This window comes from Lottia gigantea, assembly GCF_000327385.1.
Source record: "Lottia gigantea unplaced genomic scaffold LOTGIsca_13, whole genome shotgun sequence".
Lineage (NCBI taxonomy): Eukaryota > Metazoa > Mollusca > Gastropoda > Lottiidae > Lottia > Lottia gigantea.
In genome coordinates this window covers 3,152,372-3,169,839 of record NW_008707425.1, presented here as the reverse complement: position 1 = coordinate 3,169,839, position 17,468 = coordinate 3,152,372, and the positions used below count along the sequence as shown (strand labels likewise).

At 31.5% G+C, this 17,468-nt stretch overlaps 3 protein-coding genes across 3 annotated transcripts in view; 1 reads left to right on the top strand and 2 right to left on the bottom strand.

Annotated features, from left to right (window-relative positions):
* LOTGIDRAFT_230548 (hypothetical protein) overlaps window positions 1-5,930 on the top strand; it is a gene marked incomplete at its 3' end in the record, with an annotated part of 29,114 nt that extends 23,184 nt beyond the window's left edge. Inside the window, exons 21-25 of the mRNA XM_009049046.1 lie at window positions 1,847-1,987; window positions 2,163-2,260; window positions 2,428-2,534; window positions 3,337-3,491; window positions 5,798-5,930. Coding sequence (XP_009047294.1) covers window positions 1,847-1,987; window positions 2,163-2,260; window positions 2,428-2,534; window positions 3,337-3,491; window positions 5,798-5,930 — 634 coding nt within the window. The remainder of the gene's footprint in view (window positions 1-1,846; window positions 1,988-2,162; window positions 2,261-2,427; window positions 2,535-3,336; window positions 3,492-5,797) is intronic.
* Window positions 5,931-13,968: 8,038 nt separating this feature from the next.
* Window positions 13,969-14,349, bottom strand: LOTGIDRAFT_157286 (hypothetical protein; the record flags this gene model as incomplete). The annotated part of the gene is made up of 1 exon (XM_009049045.1): window positions 13,969-14,349. The coding sequence occupies one exon, from the start codon at window positions 14,347-14,349 to the stop codon at window positions 13,969-13,971; it is 381 nt and encodes a 126-aa protein (XP_009047293.1).
* Window positions 14,350-15,589: 1,240 nt separating this feature from the next.
* Window positions 15,590-16,363, bottom strand: LOTGIDRAFT_111517 (hypothetical protein; the record flags this gene model as incomplete). Its single annotated transcript, XM_009049044.1, has 1 exon — window positions 15,590-16,363. The coding sequence occupies one exon, from the start codon at window positions 16,361-16,363 to the stop codon at window positions 15,590-15,592; it is 774 nt and encodes a 257-aa protein (XP_009047292.1).
* Between the last annotated feature and the right edge of the window lie 1,105 nt (window positions 16,364-17,468).

The window sequence follows — 17,468 nt, the reverse complement described above, 5'->3', positions numbered from 1 at the left end:
TTTCGATGAACGGTTTTTGAGTTATTGCCCTTGACTTTGTTAAAACGCTTCGAAATTTGTTAAGAATAGTTCGTGAGCAGGATTGAAGCTACAGTTCTCAACCGATTCTGATGAAACTTGGTGTGATCATTGGAATTGATAAGATCTCGGACAAATTCTAACTTTACGCATTTTCGATGAACGGTTTTTGAGTTATTGCCCTTGACTTTGTTAAAACGCGTCGAAAGTTGTTTTTTTTTTTTTATTAGAGCTGTTTGATTTAATTGTTTGTTTTATTTGGGTTATTGATATTGATTTTAAAAAATTTTGTGGAATTACTCAGCATAAATAACTGGCATATATATATGTAATTGAATTCAAACTAATAAAATATCTTCAATATGAGAAAATTCGTACTTTAGTCACTAAAGACTGTTTTATTATTTCTGACAGCTGCCAGTGGGCAGCTTGCATCGCAAGCTATCTTTATATGATCTTGATGAAACTTAGTATGCTTGTAGATATTGATAACACCTCAGTCAAGTTCGAAATTGGAAATAATCGGATGAATTGTTTTAGAGTTATTGCCCTTGACTTAGTAAAAACACGTTAAATTAGGCTTGTATGTACGATAAAGGTTGCAGTTTTTATCCCATCTTGATGAACTTAGTATGCATGTATGTATTGATGAGATCTCGGACAAGTTCAAAATTGGTAATAATCGGACGAATGGTTTGAGAGTTATTGCCCTTGACTTAGTAAACGCGTTTAATTTTGGCTTGGATGCAGGATAAGGGCTGCAATTTTTATCCGATCTTGATGAAACTTTGATGAGATCTTAGTCTAGTTTAAAATTATTAATAATTGGATGAAAAGTTTCAGAGTTATTGCCCTTGACTTAGTAAAATCACGTTTAATTTGGCTTTTATGTATTCTAAAGGCTAAAATTTTTATCCTGTCCTGATGAAACTTGCTTATAGATATTGATAATACCTTAGTCAAGTTTGAAATTGGTAATAATCGGAATAATGGTTTAAGACTTATTGCCCTTGACTTAGTAAAAATGCGTTAAATTTGCTTTGTATGACCGATGGAGGCTAAAGAATTTGATCCCATCTTGATGAAACTTAGTATACATGTATATAATGATGAGATTTCGGTCAAGTTCGAAATTGGTAATTGGATTAACGCTTTCAGGGTTATTGCCCTTAACTTAGTAAAAACACGTCAAATTTGGCTTGTAGGCACTCTATAGACTTCAGTTTTTATCTGATCTTGATGAAACTTGAAAATATATTAATGAGATCTCGGGCAAGTTCGAAGTTGGTCTTAATAGATGACGGTTTTGGAGTAACTGCCTTTGACTTCGTAAAAACGCTTCAAATTTGGCTTGTAGTCATGATACAGGGTGCATTTTTTTTATCCGATGTTGATAAAACTTGGTATGAGATCTCAGTTAAGGTTGAAATTAGTAAAAATCGGATGATTGGTTTCACATATTACACCACTACAGACTTTGTTATCATTTCTGACAGCTGGTAGTGGGCGTATGTTACCTTGCCTTGGCAAGCTATTTTTATATACTCACATGACGAATTAATGATATATTGTTGTCATCCTTGTTCTTCCAATCATCGGTTCTCTCCATCCACAGTTACTCTTAAACAAGTCACAAGTCTTGAGAGAATTGAACAAAACATGTTGAAAGAAACCTTATGTGATAATTTGAATATTGCTACGTATATTTTAATTTGTCTGGCAAGCTATCTTCCTACTTGAAGCAGATAGTGATAAGTGATGTAAATGAAAATAATATTTGCTGTAAGAGTTACTAATTATAATTATTTTGGTTTATTATTGTTTTCAGGCATTGTATACATATTGACCTTGGTGTATCAGAAGACAGCTATAATCAGTTACCTAGTACTGTACAAACAGCAGAAAATATTCGTATAGTACCCTTATTATTTAATGTTGGTATTAATGAAATGGCTACATGTGCTGAAAAGTAAGTCATTATTAAGATTTTACTTTATTCATGCTTTAAAAAAAACAAAAAACAATAAATATTAGTTACTGTGAAGTATGTATTTGTAATTTTTCTGTTTTGGTAATTCAAGACTACAAAATACAGAATGTGTATATTATATAATATACATATTATATTATGAATTATAATTTAGGTTTGGTAGTACAGGATTACAAGATAATATAAATACAAAAGGTGTTACAATACTAGTAAAATATTATGAAGATTATATTAAACACTTTGCTAACCCAGGTATTTACATGTTTTGATACTCCTGAAATATGTCTTTTAAAAATTGGATAAGTTATATAAGTTATTATATATTGCTTTTTTTATTTTCTTAGAATAAGTCTCATTTATTAAATGCAATGAAAGAAGCCATTTTGCTAGCAGTTTTATGTTTTATGTATATTTTATAGAGGAGAAACATATACAAGATGAATTAAGTTTATTAGTTAAACAATTACAGACCAATGTTTTATCAAAAAAAAATAAAAATGTTGAAATATTACATGTAGCTTCAGAGGTGAGTCACTTTTAACTAATTATAACTTGGTATTTTTTTTCAATTTGACGATTTGCAGAGTTTCAGAGTCTTTGCCTTGAAATAGTATCTGTGAATAGCTACAAATCCTTAAACTACAGTTAAGATTTTATAGTTACCTTATTGGTTGAATATTAGTTTATATTTTGACTCCAGTAGGTCAGATTATCGTTGTGACAAAAAAGAATTAGAAGTATTCCTTTTTATACGCCCACATGGAAATGGGTACGTATATTGCCGTCCGTCCGTTCACATTTCTTGTATGCTCGATAGGGGCTGCAGCTTTTATCTGATCTTGATGAAACTTGGTATGCTTGTATATATTGATGAGATCTTGGTCAAGTTCGAAATTGGTAATAATTGGATGAATGGTTTAAGAGTTATTGCCCTTGACTTAGAAAAAACACATCAAATTTACCTTGTAGGCAGGATAGAGGCTATAGTTTTTATCCTGTCTTGATGAAACTTGGTATGCATGTATATATTGATGAGATCTCGATCAAGTTCGAAATTAGTAATAATTGGATGGACGGTTTTAGAGTTATTGCCCTTGACTTAGTAAAATCGCATCAAATTTGGCTTGTAGGCACTAAGGATTTTGTTATCATTTCTGACAGCTGGTGGTGGGCATATGTTACCTTGCCTGGCAAGCTATCTTTCTATAAACTCTTGGAATCTATTTCATTTTCAAACATGTATTAGATTTTATATTCTATGTAATTTAACATCATACTTCCTTCATACTTGGTCATTATTTTAAACCTTATCAACATGTGTTTTGTAGCTCTGTCGCAAATTAAATGGTATGAATTTTGTCAGTTGTAAAAGTGGTAAAGATAGAACTTCCATGGGCGTGACATTACAACAAGTACAAATATTACAACAAGAACATGATCTGGCCTCTCATGTATTTTGGCAGGCTCTAGATTGTTTTAGAAGGTAAGTTACTTGTCCCATATATTCTTGTATTCATTTGCATCAATTTATACTAACATTGTTTGATTCACCATATTAAACTTAAAGATAATTCTATTTTTTCTTCAAATCTTTTCGTCAACACTCAACAAATTTTTTGGAAAACCAGATCAACAGTCTGTATTGTAAAATATGTAACAATAGTTTTATTTGATGACTCTTCCTGTACTCTTTAAGATTTGATAGCATTTTGGTCAGTATAACTGAGCAGATGGATTCCAACCAATTGTATAACAGACCCTTAACAGTATTTATAAAATGAAATAAAAACACCAACTCTGCAATTATTTTACATACAGATGGTTTTCAATCTGAATATATACAAAAATATTGCAATACTTTGTTTGCTGGTCATAACATTTGAAATTGTGGGCAATCCACTCCCAGAGGTATTTTGCATTTTCACACGAAATAACAATATTCTTCATGTCACATAGTAGTAGTCACAACATGTACTATTCATTTGAAACTCTTGCAAACATACTTAATTTGAGCCCTCCAAAGGTCAAGTGAGGTAAAAAATTATTTAAAAAAATTTATCGCACAAATACAAATATCGTGGGTGACTGCTTGAAACCTTGTATAACGATATATGATGTGAAATTACTTTTTGAGAAAAACGCAAAAAACTACTTGAACTCATATTTACGAGGTTTTTCGTTTTCATCCCAGAAAAAGAAACATTGAACCTCGTATAATATAATATTTTACGAGGTTTTAAATCTGACTGTTTGTATACATGATATTTGATTAGTGGTTTTTGGGTTATTTACAATCAAGCTAAGAATAAGAGGTTTTGACGAGCTTTCGAATGGTACCAAAATGTCAAAATGACCAAATATGGCATATACGAGGTTTTAAGCGGTCACCCACGATATGTCAAAATCCAATTTGAGATTTGAAAAAGATTGTTTTATCATAGTTTTTTAGGGTAACCATTCAGTAATTCACAACTTTGGGTAAAAATCATGTTAAAAGTATCTGTACTAACAGTGTAATAATTCAGTCAATTTTTGAGATAATTAAAGTATTTTGGTATCAATAACTCAATACCTCCATTTTGTCCTATGTGACTTATTTCTTGGCGTCTGTTCACATATCATATTGCAAAGAAAGAAAGAAACAACTATATTATACAAGAATAACAACTTCGGTTCACAGTTAAGGATCCTCTCTACCAGATGGTCCTTGGCATTGATATTTCCAGGATTTCTCATTTACATCTGGGTTGACTGGAATTTTGAGTGAAGATGACTTATTTAAGCTGATTAGACTTTCATATGCTGATCAAGGTTGCTCGATGTAAACAAGCAAATGATGTTCTGTAATGCCTAGTTCACAACAACGGCGAATGCTGCGCTTTAAATCGGCGAGCAAAGCGCAATCATTTTTTGTTTACTTTTCCAAAAATATCACGATCTCCTATGTAATGTTACGCTCTGATAAGCTCTGATACGAATTGGTTACGCTTTGGGGACGAATTATTTCCCAATTTGATCAGGCCTTGTTACGCTTTAAATCACGCTTTGATAAGCTTTATTAAGCTTTGATGCGGTTATGACGCTTTAAATCACGCTCTGATACGATTATCAAGCTCTGTTGTGCATTGTTAAGCTCTGTTACGCATTGGAAAATTTAGAAATGGCCGATTTCATGCCGCTTTTGATCAAGTGGTGACAGACCGTGAAGACTGGGGTCCCCGCTTTGAATAAAGCTCTGTTAAGCTTTCCTACGCTTTGAGTCAAGCTTTGCTGAACTTTCTTACGCTTTGTTAAGCTTTGATACGTTCTCGGCGCTTTAATCAATTCGTGACAGAGCGCCAAAAATTTTTAAACAGTTTAAAATTTTTTGACGCTCTTGCCGAATATCCAGCTTTGCTCAAAGCTTTCCAATGATCTATTACGACCCTAGCGCTTAAGTCGAGCTTTTTTACGCTTTGGTACCGCTTTGCACGCCGCTTTAAAGCGCCATCAAAGCGCCGTTAGTGTGAACTGAGCATAAAGAACGCTCTGACTGTGCTATAGAACAATAAAAGGAGTTTTGATGAAACCTCATATGCATACAAGATGATTACTTGACATAACCTTACCCTGTGCGAAATTAAAAGAACCAGTTTATTTAACTAATTCTTGTCATTCCAATACAGAGATACAGTCTTGTAGGAAACCCACCCGAAAATGTCTTCAGACTCGTATTACATTCTTCTCTATATCATATATCACTTATTAATCTTACAAGTTACATTGTTTTATTATATTTTATTATTGTAGTGTTGGTTGTAGAAGAGAAAATACTCTAAAGAATACTGGTATTAAAAAATATGCCTTTAATAGTCTTCAATTACTTTCCTTTCCTAAATTATATAAACCTCCCGCAGGTACTTATGGTAATGTCCAATCTTAGTTTGTGCCTTGAAAATATTTACAAGGAATTTTTAGTTCAAAACAAATTTTATGACTGTGTTTTAAATATGAATTTGAAGAACATGTTAAATTGTTTTTGTTGTATAATTTTCTATGTTCTTAGAATTTTAAGTTATTATGAAAAATAGTTTTTCTATTTTGAACATGTTCAAATTGAATGATTTAACTGAAAGAAATGTAGTTAGTTTTAGACAGGTATAAATCTGATAAGCTGACTAGTAGATTTTTAACTAATAAATATTTTTTAATAAAATTGTAAGTGCAATAACTCTATTAATAAGCTCAATGTTAGTAATCTAAACCAATATGTGTTCATGTATATGTAGGGCCCACATGAAGACAACCATCTCCACATTTCTTTCTTATGCTATGTAGCTTTTTTTATTACTAATTTGATTGGGATTAAGTTTGGAAATATATTAGGTTAAATTTAAATTTATAATATCACCCTATAGGTAATAATTAACTTGTTATTATGATAAACAAACCATATGTATTTTTTTCATCCTGATAATTTTCTGTGAGTTTTCAACTGTCAAATAAAATGATATTCTGTAGCCCATATTAAAAATTTAATATAATACTAAAATAAACAAAATACATAATATCGCTCATCAGTTAATGTATTCAGTACTATTTTTACATTGAAAATGTTTAGTTATTGCAATGAAAAAAAGATTAGTGTTGAATTTAACCATTTGTCACTGGACATGTCCAATGTGATTTTATTGGTGGAAAAAACACAGAATTTTTGTGTGCTACAGGCTGTGCACATTAAAGATCCCTCGACAGTTGGAAATCGAAAAAGAGCAGGCTAATGCCGCTGTCCTGGCAAAATTTCCCTCATTGCACCCTGCATGGCGTTGCCCGTCTTCATTAGCCCACATGGTGCAGAAAAGTAGGACGTAAAACTCCATTCATTTCATTTCATTTTTACAATAGTTACAATTGTTAGATGATATTGGAGTCACATGGCTTCAGATTTCAAATGTTCTGAACAGCACAATATGTACCTGATGGTTCAGAAGTTTATAGAATTTAAGAGTAGAAAATACTTTGATTTTAATTTTAAGTAGTGTTTTATTTACTTATAGAATTTAAAAGTTAATGCAATTAGGTGGTTTCTTTGATTATTGTTACTTATTCATCACAGTTTATATTTTACATTTAAATTTTACTTATCGATTTGCATGAAATAAAGCATAGTTGATAATTACACTCAAGATTTGATGATTTTTATACGCCCACATGAATATGTGGTTGTATTTTGTTGTTGCCCCTGTCCATCGTCTGACCATCAACATTTCTTGTGGGCACAATAGAAACTACAATTTTCAATGGATTTTCAATCTTTGGTGTGAGCATTGGGATTGATCAGACAGCCGTTAAGTTTGAATTGAAGATTTTTCGATGAACGGTTTTTGATTATTGCCCTTGACTTAGTAACATCGCGTCAAAATTTTGTTGTGGGCACAATAGAAGCTACAATTTTCAGTTGATTTTGATGAAACTTTATGTGAGCATTGGGATTCATAAGACGGCGATCAAGTTCGAATTTGACGATTTTTCGATGAACGGTTTTTGAGTTATTGCCAAGACTAGGTAAAATCGCGTCAAAAATTTGTTTGTTAGCACAATAGAAACTACAATTTTCTAGGAATATTGAGATGAAATTTTGTGTGAGAATTGGGATTAATAAGCCAGCGGTCAAATTTGAAATTGACGATTTTTCGATGAACAGTTTTTGAGTTATTGCCCTTGACTTAGTAAAATCGCGTCAAAATTTGGTTTTGGGCACAATAGAAGCTACAATTTTCTATGGATATTGATGAAATTTGGTATTGATTAGACGGCGGTCAAGTTCGAATTTGACGATTGTTCGATGAAGGGTTTTGAGTCATTGCCCTTGAAAAAACTCAGCATAACTGACCCTAAAAGGGTTTTTAAACTACAAATGCATAATGAAGATCTTCAATATGAGAAATGTCGTATTATTATGAAGATCTTTAATATATTTTTGATCAATAAAGATTTTTCTCTAAAAGCTGCCAGTTGACGTATGTCACCTTGCCTGGCAAGCTATCTTTTTTCCTGTGTTCAGTTTGAGATTTGAGGCCCATTCGACTTTATTCCAATTTGAATCTAACTTTGGTTTTTCTCATAGAAATTTCAATCTGACACCTAAAAATGCAACAAGAAGAATAAGATAAGAATACAGATTCTAATTAATTTAAATCTCTAATTTGAATCATTCCGATATCCCGGTGAGTGGTTCCTATTGTACTATAAAAACTAGATCATGACGCCGATGTAGCAAGTATCATATACAATGTACCTTGAATCTTATATGGCACATTGATGAATTTAATTATGGGTTAGCAGGTATTATCTTGGAGCAACTTTCATTGAAAGTATTAAATTATTTTTATTCACTAAATAAGTGAAACCCTGTTTAATTGTTGGCATGTATTTTGGTATTTGATATAGGGAGTTCGTAATTTGGGCAGGTGTTTTTTCAATTACTGGTACCATATACATTTTGCAAGTAAAATTTTCGGAAAAACCTTATGCAGTTGCCAGTTGACCAGGAATAGTGATTCAGGATTCATTTGTACTTGATGTAACTCCATATGCTCGAGTAGCCTATATTCACGAAGTCTTCGACCCTTGGCAAAACCCAATTGGTCTTTCCCGAATTATTCCTTCCAATTTACAGCTGAAAGAATGATAAACAATAAAAGAAGGCCTATTTACAAGGCCAGAATACCGATTGCAAACTCTGATTAAAATTCGTGTCACATAATGTGTGACATCTCCAAGTACAAGAAGTTATGAAAGCAAATTGCAAATTCCACATTGAATTGCAAATTCCACATTAAACAAGGGACGTATATTGGTGTCTCCAATGACCAACCGTTGCTCCGCCCACAATTGCTCGTAAACACAGAAGGCACAGATTTTGACGGAACTTGGTAGGATTGTTTGAAAATCAGTCAAATCGAAAAATATTTAGTATGAGTTATTGCCCTTGTTCTTGAAAAACACGTTCAATTTTTAGCTCGTGAATATTCTAGAAGGCCCAATTCTTGACGGATTTGGACGAAACTTGATGTGAATGTTTGTTTTCACCCAAGGATGAACCATATCAAAAATCGAAAAAATCAAAATTTGACCTCCAACTTGAAACAGCTTTCAATTTTTAGGTCGCAAACACTTAATAGCACGATTCTTGCCGAATTTTGTTTACAAAATATGGTATTATTATTTACTACCAACCCAAAAAGTTCAAAAGTGTATGATGACTGAAGGTTGAATATTCCATTCCGTTACCCTCATGAAAAGAAGCCAATATGTAATTCCAATATTTTGTATGAAAAACAGTCCGTCCATGGGTACGATTGGGCAAATATTGACGGAGTTACTCGATATCGTCTTTGTCAGATTCTTATTTGATTTGTAGATTCATATCCAAATGATCTCGAACAATTAATTTAGTTCGATTTGGCAAATATTGACAGAGTTGCAATCTTATATATACAGAATATGCGTTAAAAGTGGCTTGTGAGCGCTATAGCGACCACCTGTTGTCAGATTTGACTTAATTTGGTGTATAGGTATATATCCTAAAGATCTCGTATAAGTTTGAATTTGGGTACGACTCGACAAACACTGGCAGAGTTATAGCCCTTTGAATATTCATTTAACGTAGCCTGTAAATTATATAAAGGACATAATTATGATGTTTGACAGGAATCAAGTACGGTGTGTAGGTTTATATGCAAAATATCTCGGACATGTTCAGATATATCGAATATACGTTATAATATAAATTGGTCTATGCCGATAGTTCAAATAAAAAGCTATGATATTGGTCCGGTCAAAAATTGTTGTTTATTTTATCAAGTACAATTTCTCATTTTGATTATTAGGGTATAAAAACATCCCATGAGAATACTATTATAATCAAGTATTATTCAGCCGTTGTTGATGTAATATAGAACTTCTCTGAATAAAACAAAGATCCTTTTCTCTTGGGTTATAATACTTTCACTGTCAAATGGTTCTAATTGTTTATTTCTAAGCCTTATATTAGATTAAATTTTTATGTATCTTGTATACCTTATGGCTTTGAAATTGCGACACCTCTGTCCGCCTTTGTACCTAAATGAGATTACTCTGTGAAGGATGGGAGATACAGAATAATTTAATGTTTTAATTACCGGTATTTGGCATCTCCATCAAACGCTTTGACTTTTAAAAGACAAAATATTAACATTTAAAACTTTGGTAATACGAAGATTATCCGATTGATAAAGGGGCACGTTTTTCCTACATATTTTATTTTTAGACAATAGATTTCACTCCGATTTCATATTCATTGATCAAATTTGACAAAATTTTCATTGATCAAATTTGACAAAATTTTCATCGATCAAATTTGACAAATTTTCATTGATCAAATTTAACAAAATTTTCATCGATCAAATTTAACAAAATTTTCATTGATCAAATTTGACGAAATTTTCTTGAACATGAACAATTCTGAATTCAAAAGGTGTCACGTAAAGGGAGAATGGGAATGCTTACAATATATTGTTATGTTAATTATCGAACATCTGATACCATGCTGTCAAATTGCATGGAAGTCTTTACACTGAGTGGGTGCCTTAACCAGATTATTTGCTACTCGATTTTTCTATCAGTATCAATGGGCATTAATATATTGTTAATAGAAAACAACCCAATGGGAAATAGTTGAGTTTGTTATCGATATAGTTTAATGCAATTCTAACTGATGGATCAATGAAAGAGAGTAAACTCTTGGGAATATCCTAGTTGGTCTACAGCGAATTAATCGACGGTTAACAAGAGGCTATTCGCAGCTTGATGGTAATGAACATAGCGGAGTGTTTGATCTCGACCTGATTCGCTCTATGTAAAATCATGAAATCAAGTGTTTAGTACCAGTACTTCTGGTATTGTATATTGCTCTAACAACTTTATGTGTGTGGATCATAGACCGTTCTGTCAATGAGACAGGATTTGTATTGTCCGTATCAAGTTACGTCCTCCTGTAATGGAAGTGAAGATAAATATGATTACATGATAGTAGGTTGTCTGAAAGGGATGAAAAATGGCGTGTAAGTTTTGTGGAATAATTTCCGATTGTTTATTTGGAGTTGTGTTATACTGGACCATGTTTTCCAATGTATTTGGAAAACCCGAAAAAAAGGAAATTCACACTTTAGGTAAGGTATAAGACTTTATGTTATAACTTTGAAGAAGTGAAACGAGAAGTGAAAAAGCTTCTTATACGTTGATATCATTCGTCTGTTGCAACATGTTGCTGGTGGACACAAAGGGGCCTTTTTGGGGAAACTAAGTATGGTTAGGCATATTTAAAGAAGCATAGACCGAAACATCTGTCTCTATTCCAGCTGTTTTGGGCAACTGCTTATTATTGCACCATATCTGTTTGGGGAAGGACTGGCGGTGCCTAGCAGTCCTAGAAGTGTATATGAAGTCAGTATTATATATCTGTGACACAGTTCGGCGCTATCACGTGATACATGTATTCAATTTAACAAGTTATTGTAGCCTACATCTACCGGAAGTACTCATTGCTTAAAGCGAAATAGAAATTTAAATCCAAATAAACTTTAGGTGCAGTGTAGTGTTTACTTATTACTCTGATTGAAACTTTCAACATCTTGTTAGGCCAATGTCAAAACCTACTCGAGAAATTTCAGTATTCAATACACTGCAAGTATCAATGGAGAGATTTTTGGAATTACATTCAAGTGCAAATGGTGTTAAAGATTGATATCTGGTTATATTTCTTCACCCTTGGCAGTTATCGTGTTCAACTAAAAGTAGCAGTGTCCTTGTTACAAAGCAGTTCTTTATACGCAATGTGGTGCTTTTTATGAATTTTAATGAAACTTGGTGTGAGCATTGGGATTGATAAGACGGCGGTCAAGTTCGAATTCGACAATTTTTCTATGAACGGCTTTTCAGTTATTGCCCTTGACTTAGTAAAATCACGTTTTGGGCTCAATTTTCAATGGATTTTGATGAAACTCGGCGTGAGCATTGGGATTGATAAGAGGGCGGTCAAGTTCGAATTGGACGATTTTGTTTTTGAGTTATTACCCTTGACTTAGTAATATACATCAAATTTTACTTGTAAACACGATGGGGGCTACAGTATTCATGAAATTTGGTTTGCAGGTATATATTAATGAGAATAAAGTTCAAATTGGTCTATGTTAGTTTGTTAGTAGATGTGAATTTGAATTTCAGACACGAGAGGAGTGTGATAATTCAATGCTTCTGTGTTATTGCTATTGATTTAAAAAGATTTGAAGAAAAACTCGGCATAACTGACCCTAAATTGATGAGATATTCAGGGTTATTGAACTACAAATGCATAATGAATATCTTCAATATGAGAAATTTGGTATTATTATGAAGATATATATTTCTGGCCCATAAAGGTTTAGTTATCATCTCTGACAGCTTCCAGTGGGCGTATGTTACCTTGCCTGGCAAGCTATCTTTTATTCTAACCATATGCGTGAGGTTTCTGTTGTTGCAGCCCAGTTTCTTGCTTTTACAACTCTCTATTAGAAATTGGGGTTTCTGATATCCCGAAAACATTGGTATTTACAAAATAGACCACAGATTATCATCGCTGAATTTTACGACAAAAACTATTCAAGTCTTGTATGAAGAATTAATGGATTTGAAGAAGATTTAGTTTCATACGACCAATATATCAGACGATTTCTGAAATAAAATCAGCAGGATACTAGATCATTTGTGATTATACATTCTACACATTTTCATTGACTATTACTTTAATTAAGAGGCTTCTTTTAACATAAACCTTCTATATAGACCTAACAAAGGCGGACTTCAGAAGAGCATAAGCATGTAAACAGAACAGAGATCCCATTTAAAAATAAATCAAAAGCAGTTTTCATTCTCTTGTATGTGTACCGACGGCACTTCTATTTTCCACTATTACTAAACCCTTTCAAAGTCTGCGGTTCCTGTAATACCAGGAACCCTAGACCAGTTTACAAGTAGTTTTGTACCTCGGCAAATCGAATATGTAAATATGTCTCCGTAACATCCAAGTGGGTCATAAAACATACTTTTAACTCCCTCCTACGATGCACAGTGTGCAACACTTTAAATGGAATTAGATTTTATTTGAGTTTTTGTCAAGGTTATTTGATAATCAAGGTCATATTAATCTTGCAGAATTTCATGAAGCATGATTTGATTATGGCTACTGGATATTTTTTTAACCTTAGTTCACCGTATACTGTCTATGATATTTAGCTCAGTAGAGTAATGAACAGCAGGATGTCACACTGGAGGAACTTCATGTATACCTGGTAAATGTTTAAAACATAATTGAAGTTCGTGGGATTGAACCGTTACAATAAACATATATTTATGTAAGATCCAGACTATTTTCTTTTCTGGGTACGTACAATAAATCTGGTGAATGAAATTCATTTTTGAAGGTAAAATGAAAATAAACTTGTTACCTTCCCAGTGGAGACAGATGTTTGTGTAATCAATTTAGGTGGCTAGGTGTCAAACACTAAAAGGTATGATATGTTTTAAGCTAGTCAAAAAATAAACAATATAAAGTGTTTCAAGCGTTGATATATAACTACTCACATTACTAGCTAATTACCGATTCATTTCGAATCTAGGATAGTCTAAAATTTTTAGATTATGAACCCTAGTATTATACCCAGTGGCCATCTGTAAAAAAAATTTCACCGAAAATCTGAGTGTCGACCAAACAACCCTTTAAATTTCCTTTTATTTTTAAATCAAATCGCATTCAATCAAAAAATCTGCCAAGAGTCTTGTTCGCCCCCATTCCATACCTGATATCAAGTATCTTTTTTACCAATGCCCCCCTGGTATACCTTGTGTTCGATTGAAAAATAGATAGCCCCAAAAATATAAAGACAGATGCAATATGATTATCATTATACAAGATCTTTATCATTATATGTATACAATATCTTTATCATTCTATTAGTATACCATATCATTTTATCATTATACAACATCTTTATCATTCTATCATCATATAACATATTTATCATTCTATCATCATATAACATATTTATCATTCTATCATCATATAATATATTTATCATTCTATCATCATATAACATCTTTATCATTCTATCATCATATAACATCTTTATCATTCTATCATCATATAACATCTTTATCATTCTATCATCATATAACATCTTTATCATTCTATCATCATATAATATATTTATCATTCTATCATCATATAACATCTTTATCATTCTATCATCATATAATATATTTATCATTCTATCATCATATAACATTTTTATTATTCTATCGTTAGATAATATCTATATTATTCTATCATTATATAGGATATCTTTAACATTTTATTGATATACAATATCTTTAATATTTTATTGATATACAATATCTTTCTATTAACGATGAATAGGTGTTTAATGGGAAGTGGTGAAATAAAACTCAGTCACCTTCAATGCCGGTTTATAGGATATTATTCCTAGCACGTTTTGTATATAAAAAATCAATTCTAACTCAGATTCTAAACCAATATTACACTTTTACATATTGACAACGTCTGATATATCATATGGTATTATAATGAATCATAATTGATTGTTTTTAAGACTTGTTAAACAAATGTTTGTTGTCCTTTTGATAATCATTTGACTTGTAGAAAATATTACATTGCCTGTGTAATGTCATAGTTTAATTTCATGAAAATGGTTGAATGTCTTAATGATATATATTTCGGGAACTCACTTTGCAGTATTCCGGTTTACCGTCCGACGTTTGTAGTTTCTGGAATTCTAAAAAGTCATGACCATAATATGACATTGGTCACGGCGCCAGACTTCCGAGACTAGGGGTACAAATGGGGGGCAGACCGACTAAATAGGGAGGGGGGGGGGGGGGTGAATTGATTTTTTGCATTCTGACAAATATTTTGGAGAAAAGGTAGACATTTAGATTTGTTGAAAATAAAGTGGGGGTGCAAACCACTGGCGCCGCCGCTGCATGACGTTAGGATAACAAATACTTATTTGAATCTGTATTTAAATCTAAAGCAGGAGGAGAAATCGGCTTTAGGCTTTCAAATAAAATATATAATAGAGCCTAGATCTCTTACAGAAATTATGTACTTTTATGCATCTTAGATCCTTGTCTAATAATGCCAACAGAGTAGATCGTTCAAAATAAAGAAAGCTAAGATAACTATATCTCCCACTGTTTCTAAAAACTACCAATGATCTGATGTTTTAACCCATGTTAATTTTTCAGGTATTTTGGATACACCGTCTCTATATGATATGGGGGATGTAATTTATAAAGTAGAAAATATTACAGGATTATCTTTCTCAACCAAAACTCTCGTCTCAGATATAACCAATAATTATTCCGGTTATAAAAAAGGTAAGTACATTTCTGAAAAATAAACAACCTAAAACAATATGGGTGATTGGTGATATTAAACATATATTCCATCATGTTACGAGTTGTGATGAAATGATACCACAATAAATAGTGAACAAATTCATCATATCACAAATTTATCTCAATAGATATTGTAAACAAATTTACATCAATAGATTTTGTGAACAAATTTATCTCAATAGATATTGTGAACAAATTTATCTCAATAGATATTGTAAACAAATTTACATCAATAGATTTTGTGAACAAATTTATCTCAATAGATATTGTGAACAAATTTATCTCAATAGATATTGTAAACAAATTTACCTCAATAGATATTGTGAACAAATTTATCTCAATAGATATTGTAAACAAATTTACATCAATAGATTTTGTGAACAAATTTACCTCAATAGATATTGTGAACAAATTTATCTCAATAGATATTGTGAACAAATTTATCTCAATAGATATTGTGAACAAATTTACATCAATAGATTTTGTGAACAAATTTATCTCAATAGATATTGTGAACAAATTTATTTCAATAGATATTGTAAACAAATTTACATCAATAGATTTTGTGAACCAATTTATCTCAATAGATATTGTGAACAAATTTATCTCAATAGATATTGTAAACAAATTTACATCAATAGATTTTGTGAACAAAGTTACCTCAATAGATATTGTGAACAAATTAATTTCAATAGATATTGTGAACAAATTTATCTCAATAGATATTGTGAACAAATTTATCTCAATAGATATTGTAAACAAATTTACCCCAATAGATATTGTAAACAAATTTATCTCAATAGATATTGTAAACAAATTTACATCAATAGATTTTGTGAACAAATTTATCTCAATAGATATTGTGAACAAATTTATTTCCATAGATATTGTAAACAGATTTACATCAATAGATTTTGTGAACACATTTATCTCAATAGATATTGTAAACAAATTTACATCAATAGATTTTGTGAACAAATTTATCTCAATAGATATTGTGAACAAATTTATCTCAAAAGATATTGTAAACAAATTTAACCTCAATAGATTTTGTAAACAAATTTAACCTCAATAGATTTTGTGAACACATTTATCTCAATAGATATTGTGAACAAATTTACATCAATAGATTTTGTGAACAAATGTATCTCAATAGATATTGTGAACAAATTTATCTCAATAGATATTGTAAACAAATTTACATCAATAGATTTTGTGAACAAATTTATCTCAATAGATATTGTAAACAAATTTAACCTCAATAGATTTTGTAAACAAATTTATCTCAATAGATATTGTGAACAAATTTATCTCAATAGATATTGTAAACAAATTTACATCAATATATTTTGTGAACAAATTTATCTCAATAGATATTGTGAACAAATTTATCTCAATAGATATTGTGAACAAATTTATCTTAACAGATATTGTAATGAAATACGCTACAAAATATATGGTGAACAAATGCACCACAATCATGATTGTTAACAAATGAACCACAATCATGATTGTGAACAAATGAACCACAAAAGAGATGCACCACAAACCATACATGCGATTAAATCAACCACAATAGATGAAAAAACACACCGAAATCATAATTGAAAGCAAATATACCTGTGATCAAATGAACCACGATATGTGAACAAAAGCACCACGATAGAAAGTGTAAACAAAAAGACCACAATTTAGATTTCGGGGAAGGGAGGGTTTGATTCTCCCAAATGTACAGGCCTAGGGTGGAGCAGACACTTTATTTAGAAATTAGGATTAAGGGTCTTGATATTGGGTTTTCTTCTGTTCTTATTCTGATCTGAAATTAGAAAAAATAACTCGCCCGATGGGCGAGAAGTATAGTATCTGTTATGTACTGATTGTTTTTAGTTTACTATGAACAATATTATCATTTAAGTTCTTATTTTTTGAATATGCAACTATCATTTTCTGCTTATAGACATGGGGGAATTTCTCTTGAAGGCTCTTA